This window comes from Idiotropiscis lumnitzeri, chromosome 16, assembly GCF_059441095.1.
Source record: "Idiotropiscis lumnitzeri isolate Australia: NSW breed Sydney's pygmy pipehorse chromosome 16, RoL_Ilum_1.0, whole genome shotgun sequence".
In the NCBI taxonomy this organism is placed as follows: domain Eukaryota; kingdom Metazoa; phylum Chordata; class Actinopteri; order Syngnathiformes; family Syngnathidae; genus Idiotropiscis; species Idiotropiscis lumnitzeri.
In genome coordinates this window covers 3,839,574-3,862,551 of record NC_142406.1, presented here as the reverse complement: position 1 = coordinate 3,862,551, position 22,978 = coordinate 3,839,574, and the positions used below count along the sequence as shown (strand labels likewise).

The following is a 22,978-nucleotide window of genomic DNA, read 5'->3' as shown; positions in this document are numbered from 1 at the left end:
TGCCAGCAAGCCAGTCAGATTTTTTTTAGATGGGCTTAAATCACACTTTTGAAACATCAGATAACAAATAAAAGGGTCATAGATCTCGTATGTTAAAAAAGGGGAAAGAGAAGTGTCCATTTTTTTCGTTCTCTCGCATTGGTTTTGTGTCAAAACTCAAATGTTTTAACTTCTACGGAAACATGCATTCCGTCTCGTTTGGCAAGAATGAAATTTATGTATATTTTTTTTAAATAGGGAAATATTGCTGTTTTTAATTGTTTTACCTAGCACAACAGCAGAGCAGGCTCGCATGCTCTGCATTGTTTATAAAGTAGACGTTACGAATTGCATTGGATTTAATATTTAGAAATATTTGATTTACTCTTAATCATTCACTATGATCACTATGCTGCTATCTTGAATAAGCCAACTTGAATATAAAAGTTAAACTCCACGTCTTTTAGTGCATGCATTTGGTTAAAAGTGAGTATTTTCACACATTTCATTTAATATTTGCAGAAACGTGTTACACTTTTTATTTAACTTGGACGTCTGAGCGTAATTTTACCGTCCTTTCTCCTTCTGTTTAGGTTTCAAGACTTTATTTTTTTAAATTATTACTCACACTGTAATCTGTTACTAAAATGATTTTTTTTTTAAATTCAAACTGATCACTTTGTTCATGATCTGAATTAACCCAACGGAGACAGAAACGTGGGCTGTTGCACCTCATGTTTTCACACATGTATTTGTGTTTATAATACTGTAATAACATGTGCAGACTCTATGGAACGTGGCACATTGTGCGAAGGGGATTAGTCTGTTAATATGTGATGAATTAAACTGTTTTTATGTTTTGGGGGGTGAAAATATTGATATTGCAAATTTGTATTATCTATTATGTTGTTTCATCTAAATGTTTTTCATAGAACCTTCTAATTATCTCATGCATTGATTCATTCTATTTTGAAACTGGCCTTTTTAAATAGCTTCATGTTTTGTAATGTCACCCAATTACAATGTTTCATAAAGATGATTTTAAAAGACGACCTGCATTCTGAACTGTTTTTATTCAAAAGTTCTAATTTAATTAGTACAAAATGGTCACACGTTTTAAACTTAGAGAAAAAAAAAGCTCTGTACAAATGATTCTCAGAAATCTTTTTGATCTGGTGAAGGTCATAAAGGGATATTGCGTACCTTAACATAATTGCAGATGAGAAAGCTAGCTGCCTGAATAAATAACTGAATTACAGTGAACGCATGTTATAGAAATAGTGCAGTTAAATTGTACAAATTGTATCAAAAAGGGAAAAAAAGAACAGTAACCACTACCTCTTAAGCTTTCCTTGAAAAGTACACCACAGGTTACAGCAGATCAGCATTTTGGGTGAGTTGTGTTCATAGAAACCACACAATCATCTTTGAAGTATAGCAAAACTAATTTTTTTTATCATTTTGCTGCATCCAGCTCGCTACATCATGGCCAGTGACCATTGCGCCCACTCTGTCACCATCAGACAATAGTTGAGTACGCAGCCATAAAGTGCACTTCATAAACATGTAACCTGTTATCCATGCTGACTGATAGTTGATCAACCTGTCAGAAGACCCCCGGAAACAAACCTGGGTCGGTGCTCTTTTAATGTCACAACTCCCCATAAAATGGGTTAATCATCTGCATTCTTTTCGGTTCGCTATACAAGGCTACGATTGTCAGGGAATTACAAAACTGCAAGAAATTGTTCATGTCACTGAAAAGGTCAGGATTTAAGTACAAGTGAGAAAGAGAGCAAAAACATTACATACCAAAATACATGACAACATTGACACGGCCATCTTTCTGGTGCAATGTCTTAGTTTGACCTTTGAGCTTCACAACTTTTCATGCTATCCACGTGAACCGATGTATAGCTGCAAGGGGCCCCGCGACACGTCAGCGGTTATTACAAGCCCATTTGAATAAGATGCTCCATTATTTGAGATTGCATTTAAGGCTTAAAAGCGGCCGGTGAGCTCGAGGTTCCATTCGTGTTGATCACCGGACTTGTGTCCGTTCTGAAGATGCATGATGCATCATCACCTGAACACACAAGGATTGGTGTAGCGTGCTTTTTTTATGGTCAGCGCAGGACAATGAATGTAAAGAAAGTTGATCACACATTTTTGGTGACCTTGTGTTATATTTGACTTCATGAAATGAGACGTCCAGTAAGACTTGATTGGTTACTTTTTACACTTTATTGGTGTAACTTGAATGAAGCGGTGTAAAAAAAAAACTTTTAAGAGAAGTCATTGTGTACTTAAAGTTTGGCCCCAAATTTAACCTACAGTAAATGCGTGTGAACATGGAAGAACATTCTGGCGTCTGGCTTGTTGTGCGAAACTCTCTTTTGCTTTATTTCCCACCTCACCCACACATAACTTAACTCCCACCCATAGAAGTGAAGCCCAACTTCAAATGTAATGCATATCGGAGCCAGAAGAACGAGAAACATTGGAAAATTCATGTTTGTATTTCAATATAAACCCAAAAACAAAAAAAAACTGTGTGTGATCATAAAACTCAAATAACCTTATTGACTTTTCTATAAGCAGAGCTTCACGTTAACTTGACATCGTACTTACCAGAAGACCACGGCGTAACACTGCTCATTCGAGGTCTTAATATAATAATAATACAAAAAATACAATGTCAATGGCAACCATATAAAATAGTTTTGAGTTCATTGCTCACGCGCCTCGTGGAAGGTGTGAGAGATTCACAAATAAAAACACCCTCTGCTTGTAAACAACTGCCTCAACTCAGAGCATGCTGTGAATTTAGACATGCTAAGCACAAATCCGTTGCAGCGTCTTCAATAGCGCCCTGCAAGAAACAAAACATTGTCAAAGCAAGACGATGGCATTCCAGAAGAGATGTGCTTTCATCTGTGAAGGAGATACAAACCCTAATTGATTAGAAAAGGCATCCATTTTGTCTGATTCAAACTTACTTTGGTTGTAGGAGCGAGACCAAGAGGAATTTCTGTATCGACCATAGTCTGGTGATGGCGAGCGCCTACGACTGCAACGCGACACGAAGAGTTGAAATGGAGTGGAGCGACAGTTGGACTTTGTAAATGATGACTCACCTAAATCTGTAGTCGCACTCATCGTAGCTGTCGTATCGATCGTATCCTCGGTCGTAGCTTCGGTTGTAGTTACGGTCGTAGCTTCGGTCATAGTTACGCTCGTACTTTCGGTCATAGCCTCTCTCGTAGCAACGGTCGTAGCCTCGATCGTAGCCTCGGTCGTAGCTTCGTTCATAGCCTCGGTCGTAACCTCGCTCGTAATATGAGCCTCCTCCTCTTCGGCTGCCCACGCCGCCAACATCAACATCAGCATCATTCTCTCTATTGTGGAAAAAAAAGGTGGCAGTGAGTCGGATAACTGACTCCTTCTAATGAATGGCACTACATACTAAAGAGAAACATTGCTTGGACTCTTACATAGTTTGTTTGCCCATGTAGATTCCAGGTGTGGGAGTGTGGGCACGTTTGGTAATGGAGTAATCTATTCTAATTACTCTCCCATCTATCTCCATGCCGTTGGCTCTCTCCATTGCCTGACAACCAAACGACACATTTGAATGATCAGCATCAGCTCACGCTTGCACATGACCAGTGAATATCTTGAGGAAGATGTTGCAACAAGACTGACATCTAGTGGTGAACTCGAGTAATCACACCTGCTCAGCAAATACAGAAACTGTTTGTTCCCATATAAGTTGAAACGGAGCACAATTTGGACATAGGTTGACTTAAAACTACACAATTTATTTTTATTTTTTTTGCATTACCACACTGGACTGCGTTTACACTACTGTGTGGTAATTATTGCCACATAAAGAAGCAGTTTTGCTCTAATAAGATGCATGGAATCAAACTTACAATACAATAGAACCAAAATGCACAATAAAATAAAACAAGCCAAACATACCTCCTTTGAATCTTCAAGTCTCTCAAAATAAACAAAGGCATAGCCTCGCGAGCGACCCGAGCGCTGGTGGAACACGACATTGACCCCAGTCAGACGGCCATATTGTGAAAACACGTCTCTCAGGTCGCGCGCTGTGGTGTCCAAGCTCAGGCCAAATACCCCCAAACATTTGCTGGGATCTGGGTTTGCCTATCAGGGTCAATAATAAAGGTCTCCAAATCAATATGTACAATTTCAACATAATGCCCCGCCTACTTCATCATCATCATTTGTAAAAACTCAGTGTTCAAATGCGGCAGTTTCAATAACCATTTAAACAATTTATGACAGGCCTTTTTGATCTCAATCACAATGAGCACAATATTTTGGAAAAAATAGAAGGGTAATTAGTGTCGTAACATGTAGAGGAAAAACGAAGTGCTGAGTTTCTGACTGGCAAAATAAAACAGAATTTCAACAAATGAGGCCCCTTCACGCACCTAATACGGCATCTTACAAACGTACCAATTTCATTTCAATTCAAGAAATCATGTCTCTCAAGCTAGCCCAAAATATGCGTGAAGGGCTACATACCCTATCAGCAACACCTGCGTGACTGGTTGCGTCTTTTGTTTCATGGCTCTGTTGACAAGGAAAAGAAAGGAAGGGTTATTCCATGTCATGTTAAAATGGTCTCCCACAGCATTAACCACAATCATTTAAAACAATCCCATGTGCCTCCAACACATTCACTTGCTCTTGACTCCGAAAACTAGTTCAGTTTCATGATTCGTCACTAGATAACTTCAAAAAGGTTTGCGGCACTCTGACAGTCTAATTAGAATCAACTATTCCAAGCGATAAGTCAGCCTTTTCTCTCTAGAGCAGTATCAATTAGATCATGTGGAAGTAAGTGCTTGTTGCGCCGTAAGTAAAAAACATTTAAGACAGCTGCATAGAATAAATACAACTGTCGCCTTGGTGCCGAGCCAACATTCAGCAATATTCATGTCTATGTTATCAGTACTTCTGTAATGTGACAAGCTTGTCCAAATCGACACAGTCGGGGAAATATCTACACATTGGATATTGTAGTATTGCCAACAATTTTTGTTGCTATGTCAATCTAATCTTTCCAGGGCCAATACAAAATTTCAGAGCAAAGACATGTAAATGACTTTTTTTTGTTGTTGCTTGTTTATTTATTTATTTTTTTTTTACAAAATACTGGTCTAATTGTCACTCACCCTGAGCCTTGCCCTTGGGCTGCGGTTTGACATTGGGGAAGTGCTCCGACTCTTCCTGCGATGGGAGTCGGGGCTGTTGGAATGAGAACGAGACCTCTGTCGGCAGGGATGAGATGGAGAGCGTGAACGACTAACACGTCGGATAGAAACGTGCCTAGAACGAGACCTGAAAATAGAGTGTAAAGCAGGAAAGCAACACATTTCCTCGTGAAGCGGACAGAAGAGGGAAATAAATATTTCTGCTGTTAATGAACATGAAAACAACATACCCTGATTTTGATCGAGAGCAGGATCTGGATTCAGAATGCTTGGATTCTCGGGATGGACTTGGGGAGCTTGACCTGCTCTCCGACTTGGCTTGAGGAGGACTTCCATGTTCCGATTCAGATGAGGAGCGAGAGCCCTGTTGCCGCAGTATTAAAACACAATCATTTACACTTGGATGTATATTCATAACATAAAGCAGCTTAGACTTTTCAAAGCATTTAACACACTATGGTATAATTTTAACTCACCATACACTTACCTGGGTACATTTAATTAGTATATATTTTTTGCATTAAAAACATACTTCCTTTACGAAATATAAACATGCAAATATTTGATTGAGAATGTCAGAGTTGTGAATCCAACCAGAGAGCCTCATACTATTCTTAACATAGAGACATACTCTTTCTTCCAGTTTCTTTAGTTTTCATTTACATTCTTCAGACTTTTTTTTCTTTCCTCAAACTTTAGACGTTAATGTTCAAATCTTCGCCACATTTCCTCCCTCAACCAACGGTTGTTTTGCTCTGTTCCTGTTCTCATTTGCCTTCTTTTAGCTTGGAATTTTGTTCGTTCTTGGAGCAAATCGCCTTAATAAAATTGGACATCTAATTTATTAATCCATTATAAATGATATTGTGTGTAAGTTAGTAACAGCTGAAACCTAGGAAGGAAAATCAGCCGAAGGCAAACTTTCCAGGTTTATTTTAAGAAAAGAAAGTATTTGCACTAGACTTTTAAAAATAAAATATATAACTATTAGTGGGCTTCATAAACCCCCTAAAATTCTGCTGGAAATAAAAGATAAGACGCAGTTTAAGATAACACCAGGAGGGGGTTCAAGCTAACGTCAAGTTACTTAAGTTTACAAGGACATTGTTAAAGGACATTAATGAAAAATTGGCTTTTAGACGAACTCTTTCTTTATCTAACTAATCTCATCGATAAAGAACTTCATTGCGGAATACTTTTAGATGAATGTACGTATTTGTTGTCGGCTTGCAACGAGTCAAGTACAAGCGCTCACTACTTACCCGCTTTTCGTTATCTCCCTCGTCGATGTCACTCATTTTCAGGTCATCTACCCAGCAAGTTTGTTGGAATATTTAGTTAAAAAAATAAAAAGGAAAAAGAAGTATAACGTTTAAATGCAAAATATCTTGGTTTGAGAGGTATTCCGACGAGAAAATGGCGCTTGGGGGCGGAGCGAGCAGGTAGAGCACGCTCCTACGTCATTTCCGATTACGACGCCCCTCGCATATAAAAGCTGCCGTTTAAAAAAAAAAATTAAAAAAACATTCGGTCATTCCTTGTTGCATGTACGTCGTGTAGAGCATGACGTGTTGCAATATGAGTAAGAAAATATCAGTTACACACAAAATCACAGTATTCTGATAAAAAATGGCAAACAAGCATTGTCATTGAGCAAAGACGTTTGCACTATTACTAATAGTACAGTACAACACATTTATTGAACCAGTCATATTTGAACCAGTTTATTGAGTCTGGTGGACTTAAAATACAGTTATAACTGTGACAATTAAGCAGAATAAATGAGACGTCACGGCTATTGCTCACATTTGTTGGTTAAAGTCAGGTATAATTAACAGGCATCATTATGATGAGCATTTGAAAAGTTTGTATTCTGCATGAGATATTTCACCAAGCAGAGACTGAAAGACTATTCCAGCATTTAACAATCACCTCCCACGTACAATATAACAGCACTACCAAAAGTGGGTTAGCCCATTATTTTTAGAAAACGTCTAGTCACAGTGCAACATGAACCCTGAACGTGTATTAGCAGATGGTCAGTCGTCTTCACAGCACCAAAGATACTGACCTTGAAGTACATTCATTCCATTCTACATTGAGAGTGAAATAACACCCAAGGCAAGTAAAGGGAGGGAGAGGGGGGCACGTTGTTTTTCCAACGCAAACAAGATCAGTGGCAATTGGGACTCATCTGTTGTGTCACGAGCCTCACATTGAGGCTGAACATTCTTTGGATTATGAACACACCACTAAATGTCAGCTAAGAGACGGATCTTCATATTTTATTGTATCTAGCGATAGTTCACAACACAAATACAGCAATTCATATTGTGAGTATTCTGTGTAGTTCAGCAGGTTGACATAATATTGTTAAATTGTATACGAGTGTTGCAAGCCTAAATGTGCTAGAGCATTGCACCGCAGTTCCACGAAGGTTGTTACGGATTTTTTTTTTTGCCAGTAATAGTTATACGATTCAAATATGCCATTATAGAAAAATGCAAAATTGAAGTATAAAAATGCACTCTTTTGATCAAATAAAATAAATATAATGGCTAAAACAAAAGTGAAAAGGCAAAACGGTTTTCTTCCTTTCCAAGAAGCATCAGTTCCTTCCAAGTCTGTAGATGCCCTGGGATAAATTCAGGAAAAAGTGGGATGTGCTAAGAGATCAGTCAATAAAGCAACCAAAACAAACCTCATAGATGTTGTTGAGGCCTGTTGGGGATTCGTGGGTTGAAGCGTGACGTCTGATGATGACTGCCGGCTCTCTCCTGCTTGGAGGCTCTTTGCAAAGCAGTGGGAGTGGACGCGAGCACGGTCCCATGGGAAGTGTTGGTCATGGACACATTGGCAGCTAACTCAATTTTCCCCTCTAGTTTGACTAAGCGCTGCAGGATATCATCCAGCAGCACCGCTATCGTCCTCTTCAGATCCGCTGCGTGCATAAAAATAGAGCATTAAGTAACTACATGTGTGCAAAGTTTGGGAAATTCTTGTCAAATGATTACCATAACCCGCCATGCTGGTCCCCTGCGGCCCACCGGGTGCGTTCTGGCTCTCCTCGGTCAGGACCTTGACGTATCGCCGACTGAGTTCCAGGATTTGCTCGCGTAGCTCAGCGCTGCTCTGGTGGCGAGGTTGCTGCACCGTATAGCGGAGCAACATGAGTCCCCACGCTAGGCCAAAGACTAAGAGCAGCACACTCAGCTTCTGGGACATGTTGCGTCTCAGGAGAGTGCCAAGCATGATACTGAGGATGCTGTAGGAGCAGGAAACGGGGGGAACGCAGTGCTGAACACTTGCTGCTGTTGGATTTGAATGGCCTCAATATTTATGGGTCAGTGTGATAGTTGACACATTCCTCATGTATTCTTGTTGTCGATATCCAGAGAGGGGTCAAAGTTCAAAATGTTACAATATGAGGTAATTTTCAATACGAGTGGAGCAGAAGAATGCTCGACTCAGATTCCCCCAGATGAGAAGACATTCAAACTCCGGTGGTTGGTGGTCGACCATAGCAGAATGGAGGCTTGGCTAAGATGCCCACAGACATTGCTGACAACCTACAGTGAACAAAATAAAAGGGAAGAGAGAAGAAATTATCCGGGGAAGCTCAATTTAAAGACATTGTTATTCCCTGTGCTAACTTAGCACGATTCACACATTTCCTGGCGCTTGGAATTTTTTCTTCTCATAATAGTAGTATCCCGGTAGACTGTACAAAAAATGCGTTGATTGCATCCGTGGGAGAAGAGGAGACCAAGGACGGCAAGAAAGGTGACTAATGGAAAAATAACTCAAACCCGTTGCTAATATTATCTAACAACAGTGAACCACACGCCCACTCGCTGACACCCATGTCACTCACCACACCAGGCTCTGTCTATTCAAGCTACACACACTTAAGGTTACAGAAACTGTGTCAAATGTGAAGTTGGCGATTTCAAGAGGACAAAAAAAAATTTACCTCAAGTTTCGTTAGTTAATGACTGTATTATTACTCAAACTGATGGGATAATCAATCGAATACTTGATTCTAGAAAGATTAACTGCAGCACCACATCAAAACAGACCTCCCTGGTCAATTAGTAGACAGCATGCACTTGCCACCACATTTTGACATTTCATCCCAGAAACCTAATTACCAGTTAAGCTGTAACTGGACCCACTTTGCTGCTCTCGAAAGGATTCACAGCAGCAATTAGAACCGTTGAGGGCATTCACTTCCTAATCCCAACATCACTTTGGTCATTCTGAGGAAAAATAGCTTGGAGGCCAGGGAAAAATTAGGCGATCATTTTTCACTTTTTATATCATCAACAACAGGTCCATTCTCTGTCTTATGTGTTGGGTGTGCCACTGTCACCTCCTATTGACCTCTGAGAGGTGGGACTAACAGGGGATATAAATTATGAAAACTAAGCTAAGAACCAGCATCTTTTAATCGCACATACATTCATTAGTTACTTATGGTGCACCTGCACAAACTACTGACAGCAATACATTATTTAGATAGAGGGCACAAGATTAGAAACACTCAGTTGAATAACTCAAGCACGATGGTAAATTATAGTATTGCCAAATTAATATCTGCTTGATGGGGTGAATAAACCTTTACAAGGACAACAATTTGTGTTACAGGTTTAGATTATGCAGATGAACCCTCTGAAGTGGATTACTAGAGAGCGGACATGCCCTTTCATGCCAGGCACTCATTTTTAATAAGCGCATATTTGAATAAAGCACAAATGCAAAGTGCCTGTGAAACAAAAACGCCCGAATGACTGCCAAGCGCCTTGGTTCAGCAACGACTCTGCTATTAGCAACACAAGCCAATAAAAAGCGCGTCGTCGAGAGGCCTGAGTCACACTGATAAGGGGTGGTGTATTTCAGAAGGAACAAACACCTCAGCTTCCACTCCGACAACAAGCTTAGTCAACAAATGGTACAGCTTTTGACAAACGTCTCTAAATGAACCATTTAAGAATCACAAATACACTCACGAATATAATCCCCAAAATCATGCACAACTGTGCGACGCGTCTAGAAGAAAATCCTGCCAGGCAGGAGAAGGTAAGGCTCAAAAACACACATAAAGCCTGACGTTTACGCACCTGTAATAACACAACAAATTGTGCCTAGCACACCATTATCGAGCAAAAAAAAAAAATAGCTGTATTTTATCATGCTGATGGATTGACATCTATCGGATTAAAAAACGCTGAGCACTGTCCACAAGTCAAACTGCTCACACAACAAAAACGATGGCATGCGTTGTTACATGAGCACCGTTATGGGAAGTGTGCCCACGTACCCCACAGGGGCCCCATGCCAATCACTATATAAAGTTACACCTATTTGTCAAGAGCACTGGCCACATACTGCAGCTATCAAGTCTAGTATCACAAGAGTTTCATGCTTCGACTTCATTTTTTGAGTCATGAGATGAGACCTCACTAAACCATTGTATTCAGGCTGCAGCTATTGAATCATTTTAAATATTTTGTCGAATATACTTTTAAATAATTGAGCAAAAAAATATTATTGCCGTATTTAAGATGTGCATGTGGAGTGCAGGTATTATTATTGTCCACCTTGGGTCAGCATTCTCACATTGTACTGTAGCATATGTGACCTTTGCAGAATTTCATCTGGTTTATGTGCGTCACATTGCTATTCCTTGATAGTCATCCATTATCACCTTTGCCAAAATTAGTCATAGTCACAAAAATCACACACAATGTTTAATGCAACTAATAATAAACCGTCTCCTGACTTGGTCCAGTGTTATTGTTCACTTTAAAAGTAGCATGCGTTATTGCAGCCCTGTCTTATGCAACATTAAAAATAAGAACGCCTGGTCGACATAACTGAATGGGTTTATTTCAGATCGCATTCAATTTGGGATGAATGACCGCACCGCTAGTTTCTAGATTTAATTTACACAAACACTGGACGTAATTTATGTTATACTCAATGATAAGCGCTGTTTTTAATAGCTCAGCTGTTGTGAAATGCGCTTGTACAAATAAAGATGCATTGTGTTGTATTGATGATGAATTATGCCCACACACAGAAGCAAAAACTAAGGTTAAACATTGACGCGTTGTTGAGTGTTGGCACACTGCGTTGTCATACGATGTTAACAATAGTGTGAAGTATTACTGTAAAGTTGATCTAGTATGACAGCATAATAAATCAACTGGCCCTTGACAAACGTAGCGGTCCACTAACTTCTCTACCAAGCAATGTTGATGCCAATGTTGGCACACGAATGGGGAGGGGGTGCACAAAATGGTCCCTTGCAGCACTTTAAACGCATATTATTACAGTTGCTAAAGAGGAAGTGGACATGCAGCTACTTTACAACTCCGCGTTAGCCTCATATTAGCTCGCTAACAAAGCTATACAAATAATCTGAATCAAACTAGTATGCTAATTTACCTCAGTGTTGCTGCAGCAGAGGTTATCTTGAAGTTGAAGAAATAATAGCCATACTGCAGCCAAAACGCGTAGGAGGGCTCCAACCCCAGAAGGATGATCTGAAATGATTGTTGCGGTCGCCGCGTGAAGAAACAAAAAACTGAAACATACAAAAACATTAACAGACACCGTCTCTAAGTGCAAGTTGTCCGGTCAACATGGCCTGCTAGTCGGACACTTATTTGCGTATCCTGCTGAGCTCCTGTAAACGGTATGCGGCTCAGTATGCTAAAGTGCACAGCTAGAAATGTATGCACGAAACTGGGCTTGACTGTCATGGTTCCCTTGAAGGTTCGCTATACGTCACCGCAAAGCATCTTGGGACTTGTAGTCGTACTGCCGTTCGCTTGCCCCGCGGGTGATATAAGGGAACATTTACAGAGAAATCACTCCTTTAACTCTTGATTACGAGTTAAACACATTTACATATCACACGATTTTGATCTTAACTGCGCGAGTAAGATTAGCTCGAGTGATTGTGGATAAACGAGTGTTTGTGGACACAACTGCAGTACATTTTCCGGCCGTTAGATGGACCCTGGGTCATTTCCATAGCAACATGGCAGAGTAAAACTATCTTGGGGCAACTTGTCAAAAAAAGTCAAGGCCTGTCAGATAAAGAAACGGTCTGCAAGTTTGGATTCCCCCTTTTACGATGGACTCTGAATTCTTGGATAGCGCAGCTTTAAAAGCGGTGGATGATTATTGCGAGTACAGAAGGTTTGTCTGACCCATTCATTTTTTTGTTGTTGCTGTAAATATACCCTTGTTTTTTTAAACTTGCATTAATATTGGACTCAAGACGACTCAAATTGTTTTGCCAAAGTATTATTTGATAATCAAACGAAACAGTCGTGCAGGTATTTTGAACACAATGGAGGCAGATTTTTACCATACTATAGAAAGAAACAAAGACGCTCATGAATGGCTTTGATGAGTCTGAATCAATCCACTTCATCATTAAAATAGAGCAAATTATGCTTGTCTTTGTAGTTGATTCAGGCGAACCATTTCATCAAGAGGATGGATTTTAATGTATAAAACCATGATTAAATCAATAATTGAATGTGTTGATTAAATAAATACACAGCTGCAGCTTACAATAGTTAATAATTGTGTAATCTTCAGCACAAATAACACCGTACGTCACTCCAATGACATCACACAGGCAAAAATGGGCAAGCATAGAAAGATATTGCAAGGACTTGAAAAGCTTAATCCTGTTGAAGGACTCAGCATTACTTAAATGACCCTTTTTTGGTGTGAAATAAAGCACCCGTTTTTCTTGGTGTCTCCTTTAGGCTTGTGGGTGATGATGACGGAGGTATATTGTTTACTCCTCAGCAATATGAGGAGTACAAGAGCAAAATGATTCCACAGCGAATGAAAAACAGACTGTATGTGAGCTTTGGTGTACCAGGAGGCATCGACTGCAAGCTAGTTGGTCCAGAGACGCCGTGCTTCTGTACACATAGGTGATATATAGTTGCTCATTCTCCATTTCCGCAGAGATACAGCGGATAAAATGTTTAATCGTGACACGTGAACTTAATTTGACCATCTCTTTTTTTTTTTCTAACGCTCTTTCTTACAAAGAGCTGAAAGGCAAACTGCCCAACAGGTATTTCATCCATGAGTCAATTAATCATTAAAATTGATGAAAAGCCCCACCATGTCTTCCAGATACAAGCAACATAAGACAGACTTTGAGATAATTCCATCGGAGAGACCTTTACACCTACCATGCCGGGTGAAGAAATGTCTTTGTTCTGCCTACGAGTATCTTCCCCACATCGGGGCAGTACCTGTCCGCTGCCGGTGTAAACATTTACCTCAAGATCACTCAGAAGCTGCCAGACATTTGTGCAAAAAGTGTGAGTCAAAAGTCCCTCGCCTCAATGAGCAGACTTGCATAGATGTGCAGAAAACACACATTGCACAGATCATTTCCTTCTAGGTGACTGTTCGGGGTTCAGGAGTCCGTATACATGTGGATGTGGGCATCCCGCCTTCAATCACCAGACACTGGTCAGCCATGATTTGTATAAAAAATGCACAGAATTCCACTGACAAAAACACAAGTACTTTATTAATAAAAATGACCTTTACCTGTCAGGTTGAGACAAAGTCCGAGAGGGAGGCACGAGGTCGCCCGGTGGGAAGAGACGTCCCTTATGCTGCAATGGGCGGGCTAACAGAGTTCAGCTCCTTGTTGGATGGTTACATTGCTTTGGGGGCTCGAGGATTGCGTGAGTAGGCTTTTAGACATCTTGAGTCTATTGGATTGACCAGAATAGATAAAGGCAAAAAGTGAGATTATCATACTTGATCTAATGCCCATTATATACACTGCTATTAAAAAGTCTTGAATGTATAATAATAATAATAATAATTATTATTATTATTATCATTACAATTATTACTAATAATATTAATAATAATTATTATTATTAATATTGTTAGAATTATAATATAATTATAAAGAATTATTATTATTATTATTATCATCATCATCATTGCACAGGAGATTTGGCCGGAAAAAAAAATTAAAGTGCATTATAGCTTCACACTGAAATTTCACGTTAAATTTGAATAGCACTAACATTTTGTGAGTATTGTATGTTGTATTTTTCAGCTGAAGATTCAGAAGATGAAAAAAGATGCACGGCATCAAGGATGAAACAGGCATCTCCTGATGCTGAGTTGTAATTGTGAACAGAAGAGGATAGTGTTCCCATTATTACCTGTTCAGTAAATGATAATGTGGGGAAAAAGTCCAATTATCATTGCAAATGAATCACGAGAATGTGCTTATCTAAAAAAAAGTCTTGTCACGAGTAATCATTCTGATTATGCCACCTCCAATCAACATTTATTGTTATCAGTAGATGTGATGCAATGACACATGAGCGACGCCTGAACAAATCACAAGTTGACAGCGATTGAATTTGTAGAAATGTTCTTTGGCTGAAAGAATAGAGATTTTGAAGTTCAAGACATTCATTATCAGCGACGTATTGATAGTGGCAGTGGTGTGGGATGCAAAAAAAAAAAATGCAGAGCAAATTAAAAATCCAAAGAATAAAATTGATAAACTTCAGCTCATCCGACCACGCGTTTTCTATCGTGCTGCAGAATTAACGGGGTGCTGGCGCCTATCCCTGCATGACACCCTGAACTGGTTGCCCGTCAATCACAGAGCAGCACATGTTGAGACAGGCAACCATTCACATGCAACACTGCCTTCACAGAAATCAGGCGAATGAACCGCGACAACTGATTTTGACCCGAGAACGTTAAATTCAAACGATTTAAATTTGACCTACTGAAAAAAGGCAATCCAGCAAAAATCAGATTTCAATGTCAATTTGTGCCATCAATCCCATCACTAGGTATGAACAATTAATCAAATTCAAATCGTCATCACAATTTAGCAGAATACAATTTTATTTGTTTTTCAAAATTATTCCGCTGTAACTGTTTTTAACAGCCCGATTTAATATATATTTTTTTTAATTTTCTTGTTTACTCGCTGTTTACTATGGTTAGTTTAAACATCTAAAAGGTATGCATTGATGATTGTTCTCGTGGAGCGAAAGCCGCCCACTCAAGATGTCACCAAAAATAACCGCAAAGTGCTCTTTTCACAGCGTTTAAATAATTCCCGCATAGATACACTGTCTGCCATTGATTAATCCTATTCCTCACGGCAGATCAAAAGCGATGACTGCTGATTTAATCCGCACCGCGATTGGAGAGTGAGGCGGGTTTGCGTGCTCGACTGGTGGCCCACTTCCACTAAGAAAAATAGAATTAATGAGCTCTAAACGAGGTACAACTCCCCCTCAAGTGTTCCCACTGCTATAATGTGGCAGTCATACCCGATCAGCATCCACGTCGATGCCGGCCGGTGCATCTCGAGTCACCTGTGTCGTGATGGTGGTGGACAGGTGGTGTTGAGGGGAAGGAATTCAGGCTGCGCGTGAATGTCGTCATGGGTGCACCTGGGTCTCTGCCGCACGGTGCTCTGTGAAGTGAGTGGAAGGGATCCCATTTGAAGGCTGACACATCCTAGGGTTTATAAAAAATAATAATCAGATATTACACACACATTATTCCGACAAGGTTATTGGACGATTTCATTGGGGTTAAAAACAGGTGTCGTTAATAATACGTACATCAGTGGGAAAAAAATCCTACAAGTGCTTAACTTGTACTTAAATATAAATCTTGAGCAGGAATGGGCTTTTTGACTGGCGGGCCACAATGGGTTCTAAAATTTGACAGAGGGGCCGGACCAAATAAATACATTTAATTTGAAATGAAAGTGAATAAAAGCATTACAACAAAATATACGTCTTTGAAAAACCACAGTATTTAGAAAATAAAACATTAACAAGGTTTATTCATTTCATTTTTTTCAAGTTCGGCGGGCCGGATTAAAACGTCTAACGGGCCACATGTGGCCCCCGGGCCGTAGTTTGCCCACGCCTGATCTAGAGGCTCAAATGTACAAACTTAACATTATTAATTTTTTTTTTACTGCTGTACATGCAATATTTATTTTGATAACTTGGCAGAGCGTGAACAAATGACATTTTTATTGTTTTTTTAATCAACAGACTGGTGAGCAGCAGGTTGAGGTACCACATGCAAAATGGTAGAAACCCCCAAAATAATTCACTCATCACTTTATTAGTGTGACACAAATAGAATTCAAAGTAATTGCCACTGCGTAGCAACCCCATTTAGGAGACCGCAGCATTTTACGTTTTAGCTGAAGGAAATAACTACCATGCCCTGTCTGATCCCCATGGAAACCACACCTAGCTTGACTGACAGACCAAGCACAAAAAAAAAAAAAAGACGCAGCACAGAAGATTAAATTGGCAATTACCATGCAAAGAAATAATTACCCCCGTGACAGTTATGGGATGCGCAAAAGGGTGCAAAAGCAGAGGGGGAACATCTCCAGCGCAGACGGACAGTTGCTGGTTAACGAGCAATTATCATTCTGACCCAGATAGTAAAAAAGGATGGAAACAATGACATATTACGTTGGTAATAAAAATATTTTTTGTGAATTATGGGTTAAATGCGAGTAATACATTATTACAGTAAGGTACAAGCAAGTTTTGTAAACACAAAGTGGTATGAAGACAAAACAGTATTTTCAGGAGCTGAAAATCAGCATCTCCGCTTTTATGAAGCGCTTTTCAGATTTGATGACGTACATCACATGAATAGCCTGAAACGCCATTAAGACGTCAAACATATATTAAATAACTCAAAAAAATAGATGAAGAACTGCGGTTAGGTTTTAAGGAAAAATCCTTCACCCTCCTCTCTTGAGTCCCAAAAGTATTCTCAAGCTCGGTAAATCAGAAGTAAGCCAACTACAACTCGTAAACCAGCCTTTATTTTCACCCAAATGACAATTTCAAAACCTGAATTGTCTGTTTGTGTGCAGCGTGTTCTGTCAAAGAACAAAACAGAAAAAAAAAAAAAAAATCACTACCGCATGACGCTGACACATTCGATTTGTGAACATCTCTTTTGTGGTAAGAACAGTAGGGAATTGACAGTGCATGAAAGTGCAGCGACTTCGTTGAGCTTTGATGGCTGATTGAAAATCAGGTGCCAGAGTACTGTAAGTAGCCCCACTCGAGAGAACTTTGAAGTTGAACGACATGAATTATAGTTCTCCTCGATAAAAGCGACTCAAGGTGCCTAATCGTAATAAATCGTCACGCACATTTGTCCTCGATTATTGTTAGTGGCTTTTAATAAAAAAAAAAAACATAAAATAAAGACGTTGTCAAATGGATACATTTCAGACAATGTAAATGAAAACGACCATTAAATCCGATGCTACATACTTGCGTCAACTGATAATTATTCATAGCGAACGCATTGACATTTATTCAAAAAGTCATAAAAACTGCATATTTGTTCCAAGAAATGACAGCAAATGAAGATACTCCTTCGGTAAATTAAAACATTTGTATCTTTGGTCATTTGAATCGGCTTATCTCTTGCCGTCCGTCAGTCACGCTGACATTCTTACGCAGATGACCTTTTCCAATCGCACGTCTCGTCTACAGCTGTCTCACATGGACCCCCGACAAGTTTACTGGCAGCTTTCATCCATCAGGTGTCCTCCAACGAGGACGTCGGCACATCGCACCTGAGCTGAACAAATCTGTCACTTACAATGGCTTGACCTTCTGTTTCGGCGACGTTATCATGCGCTGCATTCATCCGAGCAGCAGATGTGGCAAACACCATTTAAATAAATGCACGCATTAGAGAAGGGGTGGGCAAACTTTTTGATTGGCGGGCCACAACGGGTTCTAAAATTTGACAAAGGGGCCGGACCAGGAGCAGTTGGATGGAGTGTTTTGGTAACCGCACCTCATTGGAGAAAATCAATACATTTAATTTGAAATGAAAGTGAACAAAAGCATTACAACAACATATATGTCTTTGAAAAACCACAGTATTTAGAAAATAAAACATTAACAAGGTTTATTCATTTCATTCGGGCCGGATTGAAACGTTTAACGGGCCGCATGTGGCCCCCGGGCCGTAGTTTTCCCACACCTGCATTAGATTATTGACATTGAAACACTGTATAAATTACTAAATAAAAAAGAGGGGTTGTTCAAGAATGAAAGAAAAGAAGAAGCAAGAAAACATTCTAAATGACACTTTGCTTCCTCAACAATGCTTTCTTACGCATGGCAAACATATTTTCGTTACTATGAAATAATTATCGATCTAATCTGAGTGGTGAGGGCTTTTTTCTGCCTGTCCTTGCACGGCTCCCCCATACACTTTTGGATGTTGACAGAAGCTCAGTGGAAAGTGTTTGTTTGTGCGGTCACAATAATATTATTGCTAATGATGCTCAAATTAGATGTGGTCGACTAATGTAATCTACTGTAACTCCCTCGTGGGCGATCCATCGGTGAAAGACAGAAAGTAATGCTGATGGCGCGATGCATGATAGCGCGTGTCCTGCACTCAGCACAAAGAAGCAATTTCAATTTAAGATATTTAAACGCAGCAGTAAAGATGGTGTGCCAAGTAATTTGATGTATTTCAATTAATTGAGAGCTGAAACATCTGCATCCCAAAAAATAGGAGTTTTTTTTTTTTGGAGAGGATAAAGACTGTCGAAAAATTGTTTTTGTTATCTGTCTACATGTATTGCTTCACCGTTTGTGTTCAAATTTGTTTTTAAACATTCAACTTGCCACACAGATGCGATTTGTTAGCCCGTCCATGGCACTTCCTATTATCTGCTAACATAGGGTCAAGGTTGATTGAGTAGTTAAGTCAAAAAGCATCACGGCAATATTCAGGCAAACATCAGTTGACCTTTCAATTTAACACGAGGTCACGCAGATACTGCGCAACCCGCTTCATTTGAACACTTACTCAGATCCGAGCTGTTGTCCTCCAAACACACAAAAAAAAAGGTGTCAAGCTCATTGACGTGACTTCCTAAATGTGACTATCTCCTGAAGAGGACTGCAAAGTCTAATTCCTGCCGCTAATCGTCATGATTGGGGTTGCGACTTTGTGAAACATGTTCTCTCACTTGTGTCTCATTCCTCATCTCTCCCGGAGCATCCTGTGTGACACAAAAGGCCATCACAGCATCCTGCGCGCAACTTAAGGAGCAGCCTCGGAGATAGAGGACTGATTTGCCAGATTATATGGCTGGGAGCTGACATACAAAAGGGTGATGAATGGGAGGTAAATGAAGCACATGGTGTTACACAGTCTTTTAAGTGCTATTTGGGTGTGCGTATCAAGGGTGCTCCCTTGAAAGCGGCTCTTTTTGGGCTCATGCGCACGTCTGCGGGCCCTTTGTGCCTGTTGCTCCTTTTATCTGATGGGAGGAGCTACGGGAGAAAATTACACTGAAAAGTGATTCAAAAAGAACATTTGCCCATATGTGAGGCTGTTTCAAATGTTCGTATTAGGAGCATTTTTTGGTGATAGGCCACAAGTGAAGTGTATATTAATGTCACTTTTATGACTCCCGTTGTGAGGAAGAAGCAATACGTGATTGTAAAATGTGTTGTTGCCATCTGAAATGCATCTTCGCACCATTGAAAACGTATGCATACTTTCTACACATCATGTCCGATAAAATTGTTAAATCAGGCAATAAAAAATACAAATAAATTGAAAAGTGAATTTTAGGAGGTGGTGCTTACGACACCTAATTTGCATATTTTTTTTCATTAAGAGACACGTGTATGCAAAAATTGTTGAGAGCCCCGAAATGTGATTGATTTGTTGGGAAAAATAATAATAAATTAAAAAAAAAAAACATAGTGCAAATTGCTTTGTTGGGAAAAATAATAATAAATTAAAAAAAAAAACATAGTGCAAATAATAATGAGCTCCATTAGCTAAATTCTGGCCACTAATGTAATTACAATGTATCTACAACTCCCAGGCCACAACATCGAGCACACTAACAATATGATAAAACTCAGAGATATTTGTACCATGGACCAAGTCTTTAAATTAGTAAAGTAACTAACATGGCTACTCAAAGTATAAATTCTATCAATTCAATTCAGAGGCAAACTGGATCCATGCAACAGTTATTTCGTGCGTCACGCTCAATCCAAGAGGAAAAACATCACACGGGATACTGGAAACAGTCTTGACTATTTTGGGTTGTTTTAATGAGTTGAGACAGTTGAGAAAGAAAACACACGAGCAATGACAGCATCGCTGGTGACGCTGGCGTGGAGCAAAGCAGCACTGAGTGCAGCTCTGACGCGCTTCGCTCAGCAGCGCGTCTGGTGCACACATATAAAGCCCGGTGCGCACCAGGCGCACTTCAGATCCGAGGAGACGCAAGAGCATTGCGCGCAGACACCTCAAGAACACCTTGGAAAATGTAAGTCTGCGATTACATTCCTTAAAACTAGATTAGAATGAAGTTTTCACTCTCATTAATGCTTCCTTTCCACTCCGTCAGATGCATTCTAACTTTGTCAGTTGGGTGGCGACGCTGGCGTTTCTGCTGTGGGCGCTGCTGTGCCTGGGTACCCTGACAAATGCCTACCCGGTGAAACCCGAGAATCCCGGTGAAGACGCCCCTGCCGAGGACCTGGCTAAGTACTACTCAGCGCTGAGACACTACATCAACCTCATCACAAGACAGAGGTAGGTTGGAGTGCATGCTACTCATTTATTTGCTAATCACACTAAAAACGCCTCAAAAATATAATAATGCTTAGTTGTTGTCGGATGTAATTTGATTTTTATTATTGTGATTTTAGTTGTGGCCTGTCTGTCATCAGCTGCTTCTAATATTTGGGGTTTTACTGTCTTATTTAGTATTAGTTATTTCAATCGATTTTTTATATTGCATTCCATGAGGTAGTGCGTGCATGCACCTGTGTAGATGTGTTGGTAAATTCCTACCATGGACAGCAAGGGTTCAGTTCACCGCCACATCTTATCATTTGAGGAGCAGGCAAGGAAATATGATATCCTGCAGGAATGCAATAATCCACGCATGCTGGGTTGGTCTGTTTTACTGAAGCTTCGCCCTGCGTGAACAAATTATATATTCATACAAGGATATGCAGAGAATCCCACATTTTTGTCTCATTGTGAGGCTACTTGTCAGAAATAAGAGGCACAATGAAGCTAAACTGAATGAAAATGGCATCACCTATAATCCCCGTTTAATTCTTCTTTAATTCCATCCTTCTGCTGTCTTTGTGTCCCAAGGTATGGCAAGCGGTCCAATCCTGAGATATTGGACACACTGGTGTCAGAGCTGTTACTGAAGGAGAGCGCAGACACACTTCCACAGTCAAGGTAACATTATTTACATTTATTTCATTCTCACAGGAAGCTGAACTGTGCGTTTCTCACCAGATACGACCCGTCATTGTGGTGAGGAGGTCATTCGCCAGTCTGACCTCCAAGTCTAAACATCATGTCATGGTACAAGCACCAAAAGGACCACCCTGCTTCCGTCACATTCCTCCTCCTTGTCCATCTGCTACCGTTCTGCTGCTTCGTGCCATCAAATTGTAAATATTTTACCCACAGTCATCATTTGTGAATGCCTAAAGTAAACTTGGGGACAGGGTATACGTCAATTGTGTTGTATATTTGTGCAATTAAAGAGTCATTATTTGAAAAATGTGTTGGTCTCTCTGTCTGAAAATGTTTCAGAAATAATCTGTTTGGTAATGTATTTCTTCTGGACTGATAACTTTAAAAGGCTTCACAATAATAACATCACAAGTATTTGTTTACACTACAAAAACGTAATATTGTGTGTTGCTTTGTGCACTCTATACAATCAGTAACCCTTTGAGATTATAAATATATTTAAGGCACATTTTTGCAAATAATCAATATGGTTCAAGCAAATAAGCTTTATAAATGTGTAATAAACTGTTTGACCATCCATCCAGTTCCTACACCATTTGTCCTCATTAGGGTCATGCATAAGCTGAGGCATGGTACACATCACCAGTCAGACTCATTGGGAAAGTCAATAAAAATATCCCAACTGCACTATTCAAACACTGTTGTTTCTTATTGACAGAAATTTAGGCAAATTTAGGCATTATAAATCAGGTTTTTACAAACACAGGCTACGGTTATTAACATTTAACTAGGTTCAGACCCCCTCGCGACCAACTCTAGCTCTAATTTAAAGTTTGTAAAGAAATTTGTAGTTTAGAGTCCTCTCCCTCCCGTTACTGTTATGCCTGGATGCCCCGCTTTACGCTGTTTTAAGCGTAAATTTGGTGTATGGCGCCCTCTTGTGGTAGATAGGTAGACACTCATAGATATATAGAGAAAAAAAGAAGCAGATGCTGGTTGTGTGTAAATGGTGGTATATAATAAATACATTTTAATTGCGCTCCTATTCAAAATTAATAGCATCTAATTTGTGTGGCATTTTTATAGTTATTCTAGAAATCAATTGGTGCAACAATCTGTTACCATATGACTGCAATGCACGATAGAAAGTGTCTCAAGGCTATGCAGCAGAAATAAGACTGACTGCAACTCCAGGTGTTGGTTAAAGATAATCAGGTACGATTGCATTCCAAGATGTTTTGTATAAAAACGATATAGCAAGAGCTCACTATTTTTCTTTAATAGACAACAAAGGTAAATGCATGCAAGGGATAAAAGGATAAGAGTCATGGAGCTTCGCTGTAAAGACTTTTAGCTTGAAATCCTTTTGTCATATT

The 22,978-nt window shown here is 39.7% G+C and overlaps 4 protein-coding genes across 4 annotated transcripts; 2 read left to right on the top strand and 2 right to left on the bottom strand.

Annotated features, from left to right (window-relative positions):
• Positions 1–2,208: 2,208 nt before the first annotated feature.
• tra2a (transformer 2 alpha homolog) lies at positions 2,209–6,699 on the bottom strand. The gene is made up of 9 exons (XM_088319317.1): positions 6,491–6,699; positions 5,459–5,592; positions 5,190–5,355; positions 4,537–4,584; positions 3,964–4,152; positions 3,474–3,589; positions 3,117–3,377; positions 2,979–3,049; positions 2,209–2,851 (listed from the first exon to the last, which is right to left on the bottom strand). The coding sequence occupies exons 1-9, from the start codon at positions 6,524–6,526 to the stop codon at positions 2,841–2,843; spliced, it is 1,032 nt and encodes a 343-aa protein (XP_088175443.1). The 5' UTR covers positions 6,527–6,699; the 3' UTR covers positions 2,209–2,840.
• Positions 6,700–6,936: 237 nt separating this feature from the next.
• On the bottom strand, positions 6,937–12,018 carry ccdc126 (coiled-coil domain containing 126). Its single transcript, XM_088319318.1, has 3 exons — positions 11,679–12,018; positions 8,243–8,797; positions 6,937–8,169 (listed from the first exon to the last, which is right to left on the bottom strand). Exons 2-3 carry the CDS (start codon positions 8,478–8,480, stop codon positions 7,931–7,933), a joined length of 477 nt encoding a protein of 158 aa, XP_088175444.1. The 5' UTR covers positions 8,481–8,797; positions 11,679–12,018; the 3' UTR covers positions 6,937–7,930.
• A 354-nt stretch (positions 12,019–12,372) lies between these two features.
• Positions 12,373–14,426, top strand: fam221a (family with sequence similarity 221 member A). Its single transcript, XM_088319443.1, has 6 exons — positions 12,373–12,437; positions 13,019–13,192; positions 13,401–13,591; positions 13,675–13,745; positions 13,834–13,966; positions 14,353–14,426. Exons 1-6 carry the CDS (start codon positions 12,373–12,375, stop codon positions 14,424–14,426), a joined length of 708 nt encoding a protein of 235 aa, XP_088175569.1.
• A 6,082-nt stretch (positions 14,427–20,508) lies between these two features.
• Positions 20,509–22,179, top strand: npy (neuropeptide Y). Its single transcript, XM_088318505.1, has 4 exons — positions 20,509–20,646; positions 20,728–20,915; positions 21,489–21,578; positions 21,639–22,179. Exons 2-4 carry the CDS (start codon positions 20,728–20,730, stop codon positions 21,658–21,660), a joined length of 300 nt encoding a protein of 99 aa, XP_088174631.1. The 5' UTR covers positions 20,509–20,646; the 3' UTR covers positions 21,661–22,179.
• The last annotated feature ends 799 nt before the right edge of the window (positions 22,180–22,978 follow it).